The 13,614-nt window shown below is 34.1% G+C and overlaps 2 protein-coding genes across 4 annotated transcripts; one reads left to right on the forward strand and one right to left on the reverse strand.

Moving 5' to 3' along the window:
• Positions 1–1,357: 1,357 nt before the first annotated feature.
• Positions 1,358–7,168, forward strand: LOC148269119 (thaumatin-like protein 1b). The gene is made up of 3 exons (XM_088216983.1): positions 1,358–1,609; positions 1,750–1,861; positions 6,474–7,168. Exons 1-3 carry the CDS (start codon positions 1,358–1,360, stop codon positions 7,151–7,153), a joined length of 1,044 nt encoding a protein of 347 aa, XP_088073109.1. The 3' UTR covers positions 7,154–7,168.
• A 2,294-nt stretch (positions 7,169–9,462) lies between these two features.
• LOC110820257 (Thioredoxin superfamily protein) lies at positions 9,463–13,200 on the reverse strand. 3 transcript variants are annotated; one of them, XM_022049685.2, is made up of 8 exons: positions 12,947–13,198; positions 11,699–11,855; positions 11,499–11,618; positions 11,358–11,401; positions 11,132–11,257; positions 10,387–10,471; positions 9,906–9,962; positions 9,463–9,818 (listed from the first exon to the last, which is right to left on the reverse strand). In XM_022049685.2, the coding sequence occupies exons 1-8, from the start codon at positions 12,991–12,993 to the stop codon at positions 9,741–9,743; spliced, it is 714 nt and encodes a 237-aa protein (XP_021905377.1). In that variant the 5' UTR covers positions 12,994–13,198; the 3' UTR covers positions 9,463–9,740. The 3 variants fall into 3 exon arrangements, with proteins under 3 accessions (XP_021905377.1, XP_021905376.1, XP_021905378.1); XM_022049684.2 differs by having other exon boundaries at positions 11,699–11,864; positions 12,947–13,197; XM_022049686.2 differs by lacking the exon at positions 11,132–11,257 and having other exon boundaries at positions 11,699–11,864; positions 12,947–13,200.
• Between the last annotated feature and the right edge of the window lie 414 nt (positions 13,201–13,614).

Raw genomic sequence — 13,614 nt, forward strand, 5'->3', positions numbered from 1 at the left:
AGTTACGAATCTCCTTAACTGAAGTTAATTTTTCCCAACCGAGTATTGCCTCAACATTCTCAAGATTCATTAACACCCCATATTACGTGCCCCATAAAGGTAATCTGCTCAAGCTAAAACTCACAATTGCTCAATTTTGCATACAAATTCTTTTTTTTTTTTGAGAATTTATAAAACCTGAGTCAGTTGATAAGTGTGTTCTTCTCTGCTCTTTGAATAGACCAGGATATTATCAATGAATAGGATGAAAAACTGATTCAAGAATGACCTAAAAACCCTGTTCATCAAGTTCATAAAAATGGTTGGTGTATTGGTTAGTCCAAATGGCATGACCAAAAACTCATAGTGTTCGTACCTTGTTCTGAAGCCTGTTTTAGGAATATCCTCTGCCTTGATTTTTACCTGATGGTAGCCCAAATGCAAGTCTATCTTGGAGAAAACCTAGACACCCTGTAACTGATCGAAAAGATCATCAATCTAGGGGAGAGGGGTACTTGTTCTTGATTATGACTCTGTTCAATCCCCTATAGTCAATAAACAACCTCAAGGACCCATTCCATTTTTTTGCAAATGTAACTTCAGCACCCTAAAATAGATATATTCTGTTGGATGAACCCATTATCCTGTAATTTTTTGATTTGTTTCCTCAGCTGTTCCATCTCTACCCAACTCATGCGGTAATGGACAATTGAGATGGACTAGGTACTAGGTAGAAGATCTATGATAAATTTGACTTTTCTATCTACCGACAGTCTGGATAGTTCTTCAAAAAATGCATACAGGAATTCTCGGACTACTTAGATCTCTTGAATGCAAATTTTTGTCGTAGTTTTGCCTAATATAGAAAAGATAACCGAGTTAACGCGTCATACAACGATGTAATTATTATGAGAAAAAAATATCTAATACTTTTATTAATTTGTGAATGATTCTTCATTAGGAAGATTGAATACAAGTTTCTTATAAAAATAGTCTACGGTGACGTGATATACTGCTAACCAGTTCATTCCCAAAATTATATCAAAATCTTTCATGTCTATTTCTATCAGGTTTACACTCAACTCCGTATCAGCTATCTTTATGTACAGGCTTTGTATGTGACTTCCCCTAGTAGTATCCCATACCCAAGAGTAGACACAAACAACACATAATCAAGATTTTCAGGTAACATATTCAAATTTTTTGTAAAAGCATGTGAGATAAAAAAAATGTGAAGCACTAATATCAATCAAAACATATGCTATGTAATTACAAATAATGTACGTACCCTATATCACGTCTGAATTAGCCTTAACATCTTGCTAGGTGAAGATGTAAGCTCTGCTCTTAATGGAAGGTATGACTTGATTATGATTTCATGGGTGCTCTCTCCATATTGTTGGATACTTCTACATATGTGGTAGGTATTATTGAGACGATAATAGGGTTGGTCTCCATGATCCTTGACACAGTACTAAAAAGTCCTACCGCGTCCTGCTGTTGGGGCCTGAGAAGGGGCTTGAGTCATAGGTCTAGGTCTCTTATTCTGCTGAACCGATGCAGTAGCTGCTGGTCTGCGGTGTGGAATCAGGGGTCTAGAATTGCCTACTATTGGAGAGAAGATACAAAGGTTCCTCTCTACTAGTTGTGCTTTGGCCAGAACTGCTGAGTAGGTGCTGAGCTTGAAAACATACAACTGTTGCCTAATCTCAGGACTTAGGCCCCACTCAAACTTCTTTGCCTTTCTGCCTTTATCTATCATACTTTTAGGGAAATACCGATCCAACTTTAGGAACCTTCGGACATATTCCGACATTGTCATATCGCTCTAGACCAGGTGTGCAAACTCCATTTTCTTCAAATGCCGAAGATACTCTAGAAGGTACTTCGCATTGAACGCTACTAGGAACTGTTCCCAAGTGACTGGAATGGCTAAGGTGGCCTACTTCAATTGCCACCAGTGATTTACCTCACTCATGAGCATGTAGGTGGTAAGTATAATCTTTTATTCGAGAACCACTCCAAGTGTAGCGAATGCCTTCTCCTTCTCTGCTAACCAATACTCAGCCTCATCGAAAGAGGATGCCCCTACAAAGGTAGATGAGTTTAGTCTCTTGTACTTCTCAATGTAGGCTGAGTCCATCATTAGTAAAACTGAGTCCCGTAGAAGAGGGACTAGATTATGTTAAGGAGGGGCCGGATAGCCCTGTGGCGGCACATGATTGTATTGTGTAGGCACTAGATTGTACTGTGGCAGTAAAGGATGATACAGTTGAGGAGCAGAGCTGTATTGGGGTGGCACCAGATTTTTTTATTGCAGGGGTGGCTCAAACTATGGTAGGAGTGGAGAGTCAAATAACTCCATCATTTTTTTTTTCCGGGCCTGCTGGGCGGAGATAAGTCTCTCCAGCATCTTAAAGAGTTAATTGAGATCTTTTCAAAGCGACCCATCTCGAGCTACTCGGTTTAATGGAGATCTTCCTCTCCTCATATCATTGTACCTGGATTTTATAAGAGAAGGCTGAGTGTCGGGTTGTATTCCAGTGTTTTTACATCTCTGTGTAAGGAATAGTTCCGAGAAACATAGCTCTAATACCAACTGTAAAAGTTCAGAACTTAAAGGAAACAAATTTATACTTTAAATGCGAAAGCAAACAACGATGTTAGAATTTACATTCCTTACACCGAATTAAAATGCGCAATAGAGATATGAGAATATCCATTCTACAACGATTCGTAAAAAGAAACGAGTAAATGATTAAAAGTAAGTAAATATCGTAGGGGATTAATTTCCTCTAGCACTTGATGGGGTACATGAAGTAATTTACTCATAACCCTCCTGCTGATCAAGATCTGTATCATGTTTTTCTTAATCTAAAATAGTTAATAGAAGATTGAGTTACACTAATCCAGTAAGAATATCATACTAATCACTGATACAGAAATCAAAGGTTGGTAAAAATCATAAAACAACTAATAGATCTCTTAATTTAAGTAAATTCGTTTAACACAAAGAAAATTATTTATTCCATACTTACTGTTACGAGTTTTTCAAAATCAACTTATAAAGATAATTACTCATATAACATTATGATTTTATTTACAAGTGAGGAAGAACGATAATTTTTCTTTTTACCTGCTTACTGGAACCCCTGGAGGTCCAAATGGATATTCTCATACTCATAAACCCAATATCTAAATTTGTCAATTAACCCGACTGTCTCCATACCCCGTCCGATAATGGGTGCTAAACACTCAATCGCCTTGATATCCCATTCGGTATGAGTATGAACTAGATTTTTCAAACCTTTCTGGTATGGGACTTCTCAACCCTGTCCGATTGAGACAATGTCTACAGTAGGGTTCCCTATTTATCAGACCCGTTTACTCTTTCCCAAAGTACCCAGTAAGCCTCTCTTACGTAGGTTTAAAACATAAACTAATTACCAGTTACATAAATAACTTATATTTACAGATCAATAATAGGTCATGCAAATAGGCGATACGTACATAAAGAAACATAACTGAAACATTTATTGTAAAATAAACTAACAAATGGGGGGGTATGCAGTGAGGTAAACCAAATAACCAAAAGAGCCTTTAAGCCTATCAATTCAATTCACACAATATAATAGTAAACATCTTAAGCAATACAGGTAAAATAAATAGTAAACCATGACAAATATGAATTGACCAGTTCTGACTCCATTAGTGACCTATAATTATTCTTAAAATTTTTTAATCTTAACAAAATACAGTATTATTGATTATTAAGTTTTAATTTACGTAACAGAGAATATGGTGAGAGATTCTTACCCTGAATCGGTATTCGAATACTGTACTATTTACTACGTCTCCTAGCGGTCTCTAGGTTTCCTGAATTTTTTTTTGTGGAAATTAAAATATCTGTCAAGTATCTAAAAATACCCTGAAAGGCTAGAATAGACATTTTAAAAACTCTTCAGAAAAATTTTAGGATTCCAGCACGACGGCAGTTTGTCTCGATCTGACTGGTTTCGGCTAATTTAGGTCGGTTTTGACAGATTTTATGCGTAAACCTACAGAAAAGTGGGTTAGAAAGCGTCAGTTTGTTACAAAAGGCAAAAAAACAAAACCTACTGGCAGGGAGGTCTCGGGGTGTGGCGGCTCTGTTGGTTCTCCTTCGCAGCTTGGTTTCTTTTTCGACTAATCTGTACCAGAAAAAGACGATGAACACAGTAGCCAAAAAATATGTGAAACAAAAAATGAGAATGGGGTCATCGGAGAGGGTTTCAGGTTTTATCCGCGACGGCTCGGTTGAGCTTTGTTCACGGTTTTTGGCTCACTGTCGATCCTTTGGCTCTGATATGCCCACATGGAGGCTCGGGATTGAATTCTTAACGGGAAGGGAGAAAAAGTACCTGTTTTGGCGTCAGTGTTGGCTCCGGTGCAGCAGTGACAACCATCAATTTCTTTTTCGGCTACCCTTCTTCTTCCTCTCCGGCGAGGGTTAGTGTGGCTAGGGTTGGGGTTCTTTAGAACACGATACGTAAATACACTTCCTGTGTCGATTTGGGCCATCCGTGCGGGGACACGTGACCCTCTCCTGTTCGTTGGATCTCTTTTATTCAGAGAATGAATCTGGACCACACGATCAAATTGAATCTGACTATTCGATCACACATGAAGGAAAAATGTATTTGAGCCGTCCGTGCACGCGGGATGTGATCTGGACCGTCGGATCGCCATACACATAGATCACTTGCGTGGCCTTCTGTGTGATGCCAATGTTAGCGTGTTTTATCACGCAGCGCGCTCTAGTTCGCTGTGGCTACTGAATGGGTCGTTCTGCGTGCCTGAATTTTTTTTTTGTTGTGATGTTACCCCATGTTTTCAAGTTTTCTTCAAAATTTCATTAATTTTTCTCAAAATTATTTTCAGTTTCGTTCATATTTTATTTTTTCTCAATATTTTAAATAAAATAAAATAAAAATAATTTTTTAATTATTTATATATATATTTTATAAATAGAAAAAGCATCCCATACAAAAGTTTCGGGCCCAGTTGTTATATTAACTGATCAAGACTAAATATACATAACAAATTATATACACAGTATCTTATTAGGTTTAAACAAGTTTTTCGTCACTAAATCTGAACTCAAACCAATTCGGTATAGTAAATAAAATAATTCGCTTCAAATTGTTCACTATTTCGATTTTGACTAAAAAGCAAATGAAATTTAAATAGTTTGGTCCGATACAATATTATTGTATTGTGAAATTGTTTCACCACCACTACCGATTAATTTACCTTCGTTTGGATAAGTATCATCATCCATGCAATAGATGTTAACTACAAAATGGTATTTGTTTATATATTTGGAAGTTTAAAAGTCAGTATTATTCTTTCAATATTAATATGCAACATATAATATTTGAGAAGAAAGTAACTAATTGAGAGATTAGCCAAGTGATTAATGATTATAATCAAGATTACTTTAAAGGCAAGAGATAAGATTAAAATCTAAATATGAGAATAAAAGATGTGAATCTCTTGTTAAGCCATGAGATTTTACCCACTTTAATACGGTTGTATTGATCAGATCAAGTGGTTGTTGTTGTTACCATCTACCAACTCATTAATTTGGCTTTTTATGGGATGTGGTAAACTCAATTATGTTGGAGAAATATTGTGTACATGAATGGGGATAATTTAATTTAATTTATTATTATTATTATTATTAATTAGTAAACTTTTAAATAGGGATAATTTAATTAATGATATGATTTGTTTTTCTTAATTTAGAATTTGAGGTTGAATTTAGTCAAATTTATGAAAGATAAATGTACATAAAAATTTGTTAAACTAGTAAATGCATGGGTGCATGTATTAAGTATTAAATTGGGAAAATTACCAAATTTGTTAATTTATTTCAAGGTAAGACATCGTGTATTGGGAAGTAAATTTGTATATATGCAAGTAAATATGCAAAAAAAGGATTTGAATATGTGTGCAATTAGAAGATATCACAAATTTTCATTATTCTTTTTTCTAAATTCATAAAGGCAATAAATTTTATAATATATTGGTCTTAGATTTTTACCAATTAGGATTTTTCTTCATCTTCTCTCCCAATCTGCAAGGTGGATTATCAGTCTCTTTATAAGATGTTTATCTTGTGCATTCTATTTGAAAAGTTTGAATCTCGAAGTTCATTTGATCTTCCATTTCTTTTCTCTTTCGTTTTATATACTCTTTTTAATAAGCAAAACGTTAACATCAGCAACAAATGGCTGCATTATTTCAAGTACTTTTGGCTTTTACTGCAGTGTCCACCCTCTTTTTCTTAGGCGAGTACTTTACATCTCTCTCTCTCTCTCTCTCTCTCTCTCTCTCTATATATATATATATATATGCGCATTTAGGCACATAAAAGTACGTTAAAAAGTTACCTGTATAGGTAAGATCATCTCCAATCTCGAATGTTTGATACTAAGGTTGTTTGAATGCAGGAACTCAGTCGGTCACTTTTACCTTTCAAAATAGATGTCCCTTCACAGTTTGGCCAGGAACCTTAACAAATCCAGGACATCCTCCTTTGTCCTCAACTGGGTTCGAGTTAGCTTCAAACGCCTCATCGAATCTTGACGTACCAATTCCATGGGCTGGACGAGTGTGGGGTCGCTCTCAATGCTCTCAGGATCGATCGGGAAAGTTTTATTGTGCCACCGGAGATTGTGGTTCGGGCAATATTTCATGCAACGGTGCGGGTGCAATCCCACCAACAACTCTAGCTGAACTTGCTATCCAATTGAATGGCGGGTTAGATTTTTATGATATCAGCCTGGTTGATGGCTTTAACTTGCCTGTTTCTATAACTCCGAGCGGAGGATATGAGGGGTGCAATATAACAAGTTGTCCTAAGAATGTGAACTTGGTTTGCCCACCAGAGTTAGCAGTAAAAGGGAGCACTGGGACAGTGATTAGCTGCAAAAGTGCGTGTGTCGCATTTAGTCAACCTCAATATTGTTGCAGTGGTGAGTTTAGTACGCCTGATAAATGCCACCCTACTAATTACTCTATGATATTCAAGAACGAATGCCCTCAGGCTTACAGTTATGCATATGATGATAAAACTAGTACCTTTACTTGCAATCATGGAGCCACTTACCTAATTACCTTCTGTCCATGAGACTATTTTTCTTACTAGGGGTTCGTTTGTTTTAGTGTTTTTGCTTATCTTTGATTGTATTTAATAACAACATGAGAGAATTGAAGCTTGAGTATTTCAAAAAGATATGTTTCTAGATATACATCTACATATTTTCTAAGTCATCTAATGATATATTTTTTTTTATCAAAAGGTCAAATATGACGTAAAAGCAAAAAAGAAAAGACAATATGCTAAACATATAAGACAATAAATTGTTGTAATTTTCTACTGAACAACTAATATTTATACAGGCATTTTTGCAACCATAAACAACAAAGAAATAGGAAAGCATGGATCGCTACTTCTACCGCTAAATAAACCACACTGTGCCATGATTCTTACCAGTAAGTCAAAAAAAGAAAAGCAACAAAAAAACCATGCCCCTATAATAAGTTCCACTCCTTCCATTCTCCCAGAGACAAGGACAACTAAAAAGTTACCCAACATGAAAAACATTCAACAATGCCTTCCTTAAACTAAAACTTTTCAATATTTAGTTTAAATATAATTTTAAAAGTTGCAGACACCAAGTAATTTCCTAAGCTTCATAAACGAAGCTAACTTGTGGGACTTGGTTAATATATTGGCAATTTGATCTTTACTTTTACCATAGATGAGGTCAATACTTAACCCTTTGTGAAATCCCTCAAGGAATAAAGTTTCATATTAGTATGCTTGCCTTTTCCATGTAGAACAAGATTTTTGTAAAGCTTTATTGGTAAACTATTTTTGAAATAACTTATGGTTGCTTCTTTCTTCGCTTGAAATGAAACTGGCAGTCAAATATTGACAAGTACAAATTATTCATCATAAAAACATATATAGACTTGAGTTTTTTTATCACTTGAATCTTCAGTACAATTATTATCAGTAAAACTAATTAAATTTATTTTTTCTATCTTTTGAGTATCGAATAATGTTTTTTGCAATATGAAGATATATCTCCCTTGGACATTCCTTGTTATACTAATGACAGTTGCAATATACATTATATCAGGTTTTATTGTATTTAAATACATCAAGCTTCCTACTACTTGTGTAAAGTGCCGTCTAGCTTTCTTCCTTTAGGATTTTTCATAAACTTCAGACCAAACTCGATTAATGTAGTAATAGAATTGCTACTCTTCATCTTAAACTTGTTTTAAATTTTTTATACATATTTTTTTTGAAAAATAAAAATATTGGTGGGAATTTGCACCACCTCTATGATAAAAATAATGTATTTTTTTAATATCAGACATCAAATTCAAACATCATGATAAAAATAATGTATTTTTCTAATATCAGACATGAAATTTAAACACTATGAATTATTTAAAATTTTTAAATATAGTACTGTCATCTCTAATATAAATCAAATTATCAACATATACGCATACAAAAAAGTATTTTCCCTCCATCTCCAATACTACAAAGAATGTATGCTTATGTGAATTTTTTTTCAAGTCTTGCTTTCAAAAATAAGCTTTGATATGATTGTACCAGCTTTTGAGCTTGTTTTAACTAGTATAGAGCCTTTTAAGCCCATAAATTGTATGCTCATCTCCAGATTTCACATATTCGGGAGGTTATTTAATGAATAACTTGTTCTTCTAAATCACCAAATAAGAATACCGATTTCATATCCAATTGAAGAGTAGACAACGAAATCTTATACTACTAATGCTATCATTATTCTTATTGTGTCATGTCTTGCGCTAGAAAAAGATATAACCGATACTAAACTTTTTGCTTATAGTCTTTAGTAATGAAAAATGCTTTGTACGAGATCTGGAAGAAACTAGAGTTTTATTAGATATTGTATTTCTTGTATTACTTCAACTATGTCTCAATACATAGAGTTTTCAGAAGATTTCATTCATCCATGACCGTAAGCATTTGTTCTCTTCATGATTTTCTGCCATCAGTTTGCCACCGCCTTTCCTTATTCTCAACCCACTTCCTCTCGTTTCCTTTTTCAACTTTCTTTTTGAATTTTTCTTTCTCTTTCTCTTTCTCTTTTTTAAATAGATTTTAACAGCTTTTTGTTTTTATTTTCATTTTCTCCCTCTTTTTTTGCTGCATTTTTTCTTTTGTCTTTTTTCCTTTTTTTTTGGCCCCATATTCTCCTAATGTTGTTTCTGGCTTTGGTAAGGTTCGCACTGCCAAGAACCTAGGGTTTCTTTTAATCCTTCCCGCATACTAACTTCCATATTTTAATCCTTTTAATACAGAATTCTCAACAAATTTCCCTGGACCCATAAGAAGTTTGTCAACATGCATTCAAAAGTTTGAACCAATAACAACTCTTGGTAAATGTCAAGGGATTGACATCTCTGATCAACATTAGTAACATAAATGTATTTGTATCATATTTATTTAAACCAACATATAAATATATATGTATATATATACAGGGGCTTAATTTACATATGTATGTATATATGTATATATGCAAACATAATACCCTTAATCTATAGAGGAATAGATATGACAATGAAACATCTGTTTTCCAATTGGCCATTGGATGAGCATTCTTATTGAATACTGGAGGTAGGTAAGAGGTGGTTTTAGGTTCAAGCTAATGTCAATTTGCATCCACTTGAAAAGCTCTTTGGAACACCTCTGGAGGTTGGCCACCACTAAATTTGTGGTTCCCGTTAATCTGCTCAAAAGGCATGAATAGTTATGTATGTTGAAACCATCTGAAAATGAAAATGATGTGTATGCAAGTGATGTTTATATCACCTACCACATAATATGGCACCCCTGTAATGTGGGAAGAGTACTTCTCCAGCTCCTCATTGACCTTCATTTGATTACAAAGAAAGGTCATTTCAAGTTAACACTATTTGCAGGGGAAAAATATCCTGCCTATTTTCGACAACGAAGCAGATACGGGAGAGAATGAATCTTATTGATTTGTCAGTTGAAATCTACTGAATGACGAAAAGGCTATGTAATCTTACAGAATGCTTCAATTGAAATTGCAAGCAAAGTTAAAGTTCTTATATTACCGATCATGTGTATTGATACAAAACATGGTAATTAAATTAAAATAAAAAGCATAAAATGATGCTCTACGAGATTATTAGTGCAAAAAAAGGAAGGATAGCTCTTAACTCTTTACAAAACAAGCTTAAAAGTTCAATTCATTATAAGCAATCAACTTTCAGTTTTTTCTGCTTCCTTGTCGACAAAAGAAACATCAGGCTAAAAGTAAAAAAACAGACCTCCTTGACTCCATTGTTGGGGTCTTCAAGAAATTCTGCTGCACCTTCTATCCCAACCTTTCTAGCAGATTCCACAAGAAATTCCCTGAAAATAAGCACATACCGATTGTAGCCATTTTAGGTTCCAAAGGTTCAAAAAGAAAATCAACTCAACTTACTTTTTGAGGACATTTCGAGTGAAAAATGTGCACCAACGAATGTTACTGGATCTGCATTCATTATCTAACAATCCATACTTACTTTCTCTAGTATTTAATTGCCTTGCCTGGTTGCAAATAATATTAAGAATATTTTAATAATTTAGTAAAACAAACGAGCTGTTCCAATTCTCATTAAAATTTCCAGACCGATCTTGTGGATACTATAATAAATCAGTCATAGCAAATAAAATATTAATTTGTTGCTCTTCTATTAACTTTCTTTATTCAATTGCTAAACATTCATTTAACTTTCTTTATTCAGTTGCTAACCATTCACCATGGAAAGATGAAAATCTATAGTTGTTCGATGCAGAAATCACTTTTCAATTAATACATGTATTGCACTTAAATTCAGCCTCAGAGCACCTAATCTCAGCATAACTAAAAATCTAAGGTTAAAATTTGGGCTGGGGTGAACATGACAGCAGTGATGGAAACAAGTACAGACACTTCAATTGCATTAGGCATACGAGATCTTCAGGATGCACAAAAATTGTTAAACACCAAAAAACAGGAAATATAAATTCCCCAGCCAGGAAATAGACCTGTCACCAATGTATTTTCCCTGTGTAAAGTAGCCAATACAGAGCTCCTCTACAAGATTATGTTGCTTATCAGAACCTTGTTTCCCAGCAAAATATATAAGCCTGTGGCTATCTAGAGTATTTCCCCTGTGCATGCATACTCAAAAGAACATCAGTTATATTTCTAATGAAAAAGCAACTTGAGCTCTTTTATTCAAAAAATTACAGAGACATATTTAAAGCTTACGTGAGCCCTGACATGTCATATTCTAACCCAAGGCCCCTGAAAACCTGCAGTATTATTGATCATAGAGAGTTAATGACATGTTAGCCAAACAAATCAAATACAAATCAATGAAAAGGGTGATTTTAGGAATGATCTAAAAACCTCGGTCATCCTAGCCATCATCCCCGTGAATCTAGATCCAAACTTTTTCTCATAAAACTCTCTCTTATTAACACCTTCTTTTGGGGCTGAAGAATCAAGAAAAAATGGATGCCATCTAATCTGCACGTTTCAATTGAGTACATCAACTTTGAGCAGATATACGAGGGAACGATTCAGAGGGGGAGGAGAGAGAGAGGAACCTCAAAGTCAAATTGATCCTTGGATGCAGCTATGGCTTTGTCAAGATTCCTTTTGCCCACAAAGCACCATGGACACACGGTGTCTGAACTGACATCAATGCGAACAAGCTTCTTTCCTGGGGTGTTACTCACTGATTGAGCCATTACTTTTGCGTATCTGCTCTCTCTAACATCAACAAGGCCCAATCAGTTGGAGCAAAAGTGGTTTGTCATGGTTAAAATAAGAATAATGGAATGTTATGACCATCCTCACTATTGTTTCCCTGCTGTTAATTCTTAGCCAATCTAGTAGCTTCAGTTTCTTCAAATCCATGATTTCAACAATTTTATTGAAATCTCTTTACATTATTGATGTTATTTTATTTTAGAAAAAAAAAAGCTGCACTTGATAAAATTCTTATTCGGTTTTGAAGCAAGGGTTATCTTTTTGGTTGAAGATTCAAAACCAAGCAAATACTTTCCTACTGTATTACAATCCTCATCCAGCAGAACCTATTGAAATCTCCTACTTTTGTTCTTCGTCGTGTTCCTTTCAGCATTAATGACTGTCAGACCTCCCGTTAATGTTTCTTCTAGTACATGGTAACAAAAATTGTTATTATCTTGTTCTTCCTTTTTTATTTGGAACAAAGTCACGGAAATACCTACAACTCTTTCGGATATGAAAACTTATAGACTTACGTTTCCATCAGATTTAAAACTCAAATGGATGAAAAGGAGAAAAACTATATGGTTAGACAGAGGAATGTCTTCTCCTGTGTTCAATTCCAAAGCATGGAAGTGAAAAAGACTTGCACCGTGTTTGGAACAAATGAACTACACAGAAATTTTGAAAAGTCAATTCTAAACTACATCTCGATTCAAATTCCAAAATAAAATCTCAGATTTTCAAGTTAATTCCCACAAAAATGTGGATTCATTTTTTCTAAACAACATAACCAATTTCATGTTATCAATTCTTTCACCAACAGAAATCTTTCAAGGAACAAAACGAAACAATTTAGATTAAATTAGACTTGTTTCATTCTGGATCCAAAAAATCATTCGCAGGCAGCAGCATATCATATCCAAACAAAAACGGAAACCAACGCAGTCGTATATTGGCTACAGAATGAATTCTTGCCAGGTACGGTGACATACAATTTATCAGCAGAAAAAAAAGAAACATATAGTCTGGTAACAATCAAGAAATGGAAGAGCAGTTAACAATTCAAGCAAATTAAAAGCATGAAAGTGGATTTCGAGTACCTGCAAGTACAAAATGGCGGAAGATTTTGAAGACGGGCCAAGCGCATTTGCTGCTGTAAGAAGCCTGTTTATAGCGAGCGGAAAAAAGTAGGAGGTTGACTCGATGATTTTCAGCAACTACCCAGAATCTGCACCCCAAAGTTTTCACATTTCATCACCTACCTCAATTTCCAATTTGTTAGGCTCTGTTTGGGGGAGAGGAATATTAAAGGGAAAATATAAAAAGAAAAACTAAAACGATTTTCAATCAAGAGGTAAGTGTGTGTTGGATATAATATTTTTTATTAATAATTTAATAGAGAAAATCATAGTTGTCTACATAATTAATTAAGAATAAAATATTCACTAAATTATTTCAAATAAAATATTATAAATCATGTCATTTAAATATAATTTGTGAAAAAAGAATATAATTATATCCGGTCCAAAAGAAAAAAATTGAATGAATAATTCAAGTAGAATTTTGCTGTAGGTTGAAGCTTATTTCTTGTTATAATTAATTTTTAATCTGTGTTATAATTTAAAAAAGTGATTATAAAATATATAAATTATAGTTAATTAAAAATATATTTATAAATTTTAAATAAATAATTGTTATTAAAATTATTTTTATGTTTAAAAATTATAAAGTGTATAATTTGCAGTCAATTAAATAGTATAAAAAAAAA

This window comes from Carica papaya, chromosome 1 (assembly GCF_054855325.1).
Source record: "Carica papaya isolate Zhongbai chromosome 1, ASM5485532v1, whole genome shotgun sequence".
In the NCBI taxonomy this organism is placed as follows: Eukaryota; Viridiplantae; Streptophyta; class Magnoliopsida; order Brassicales; family Caricaceae; genus Carica; species Carica papaya.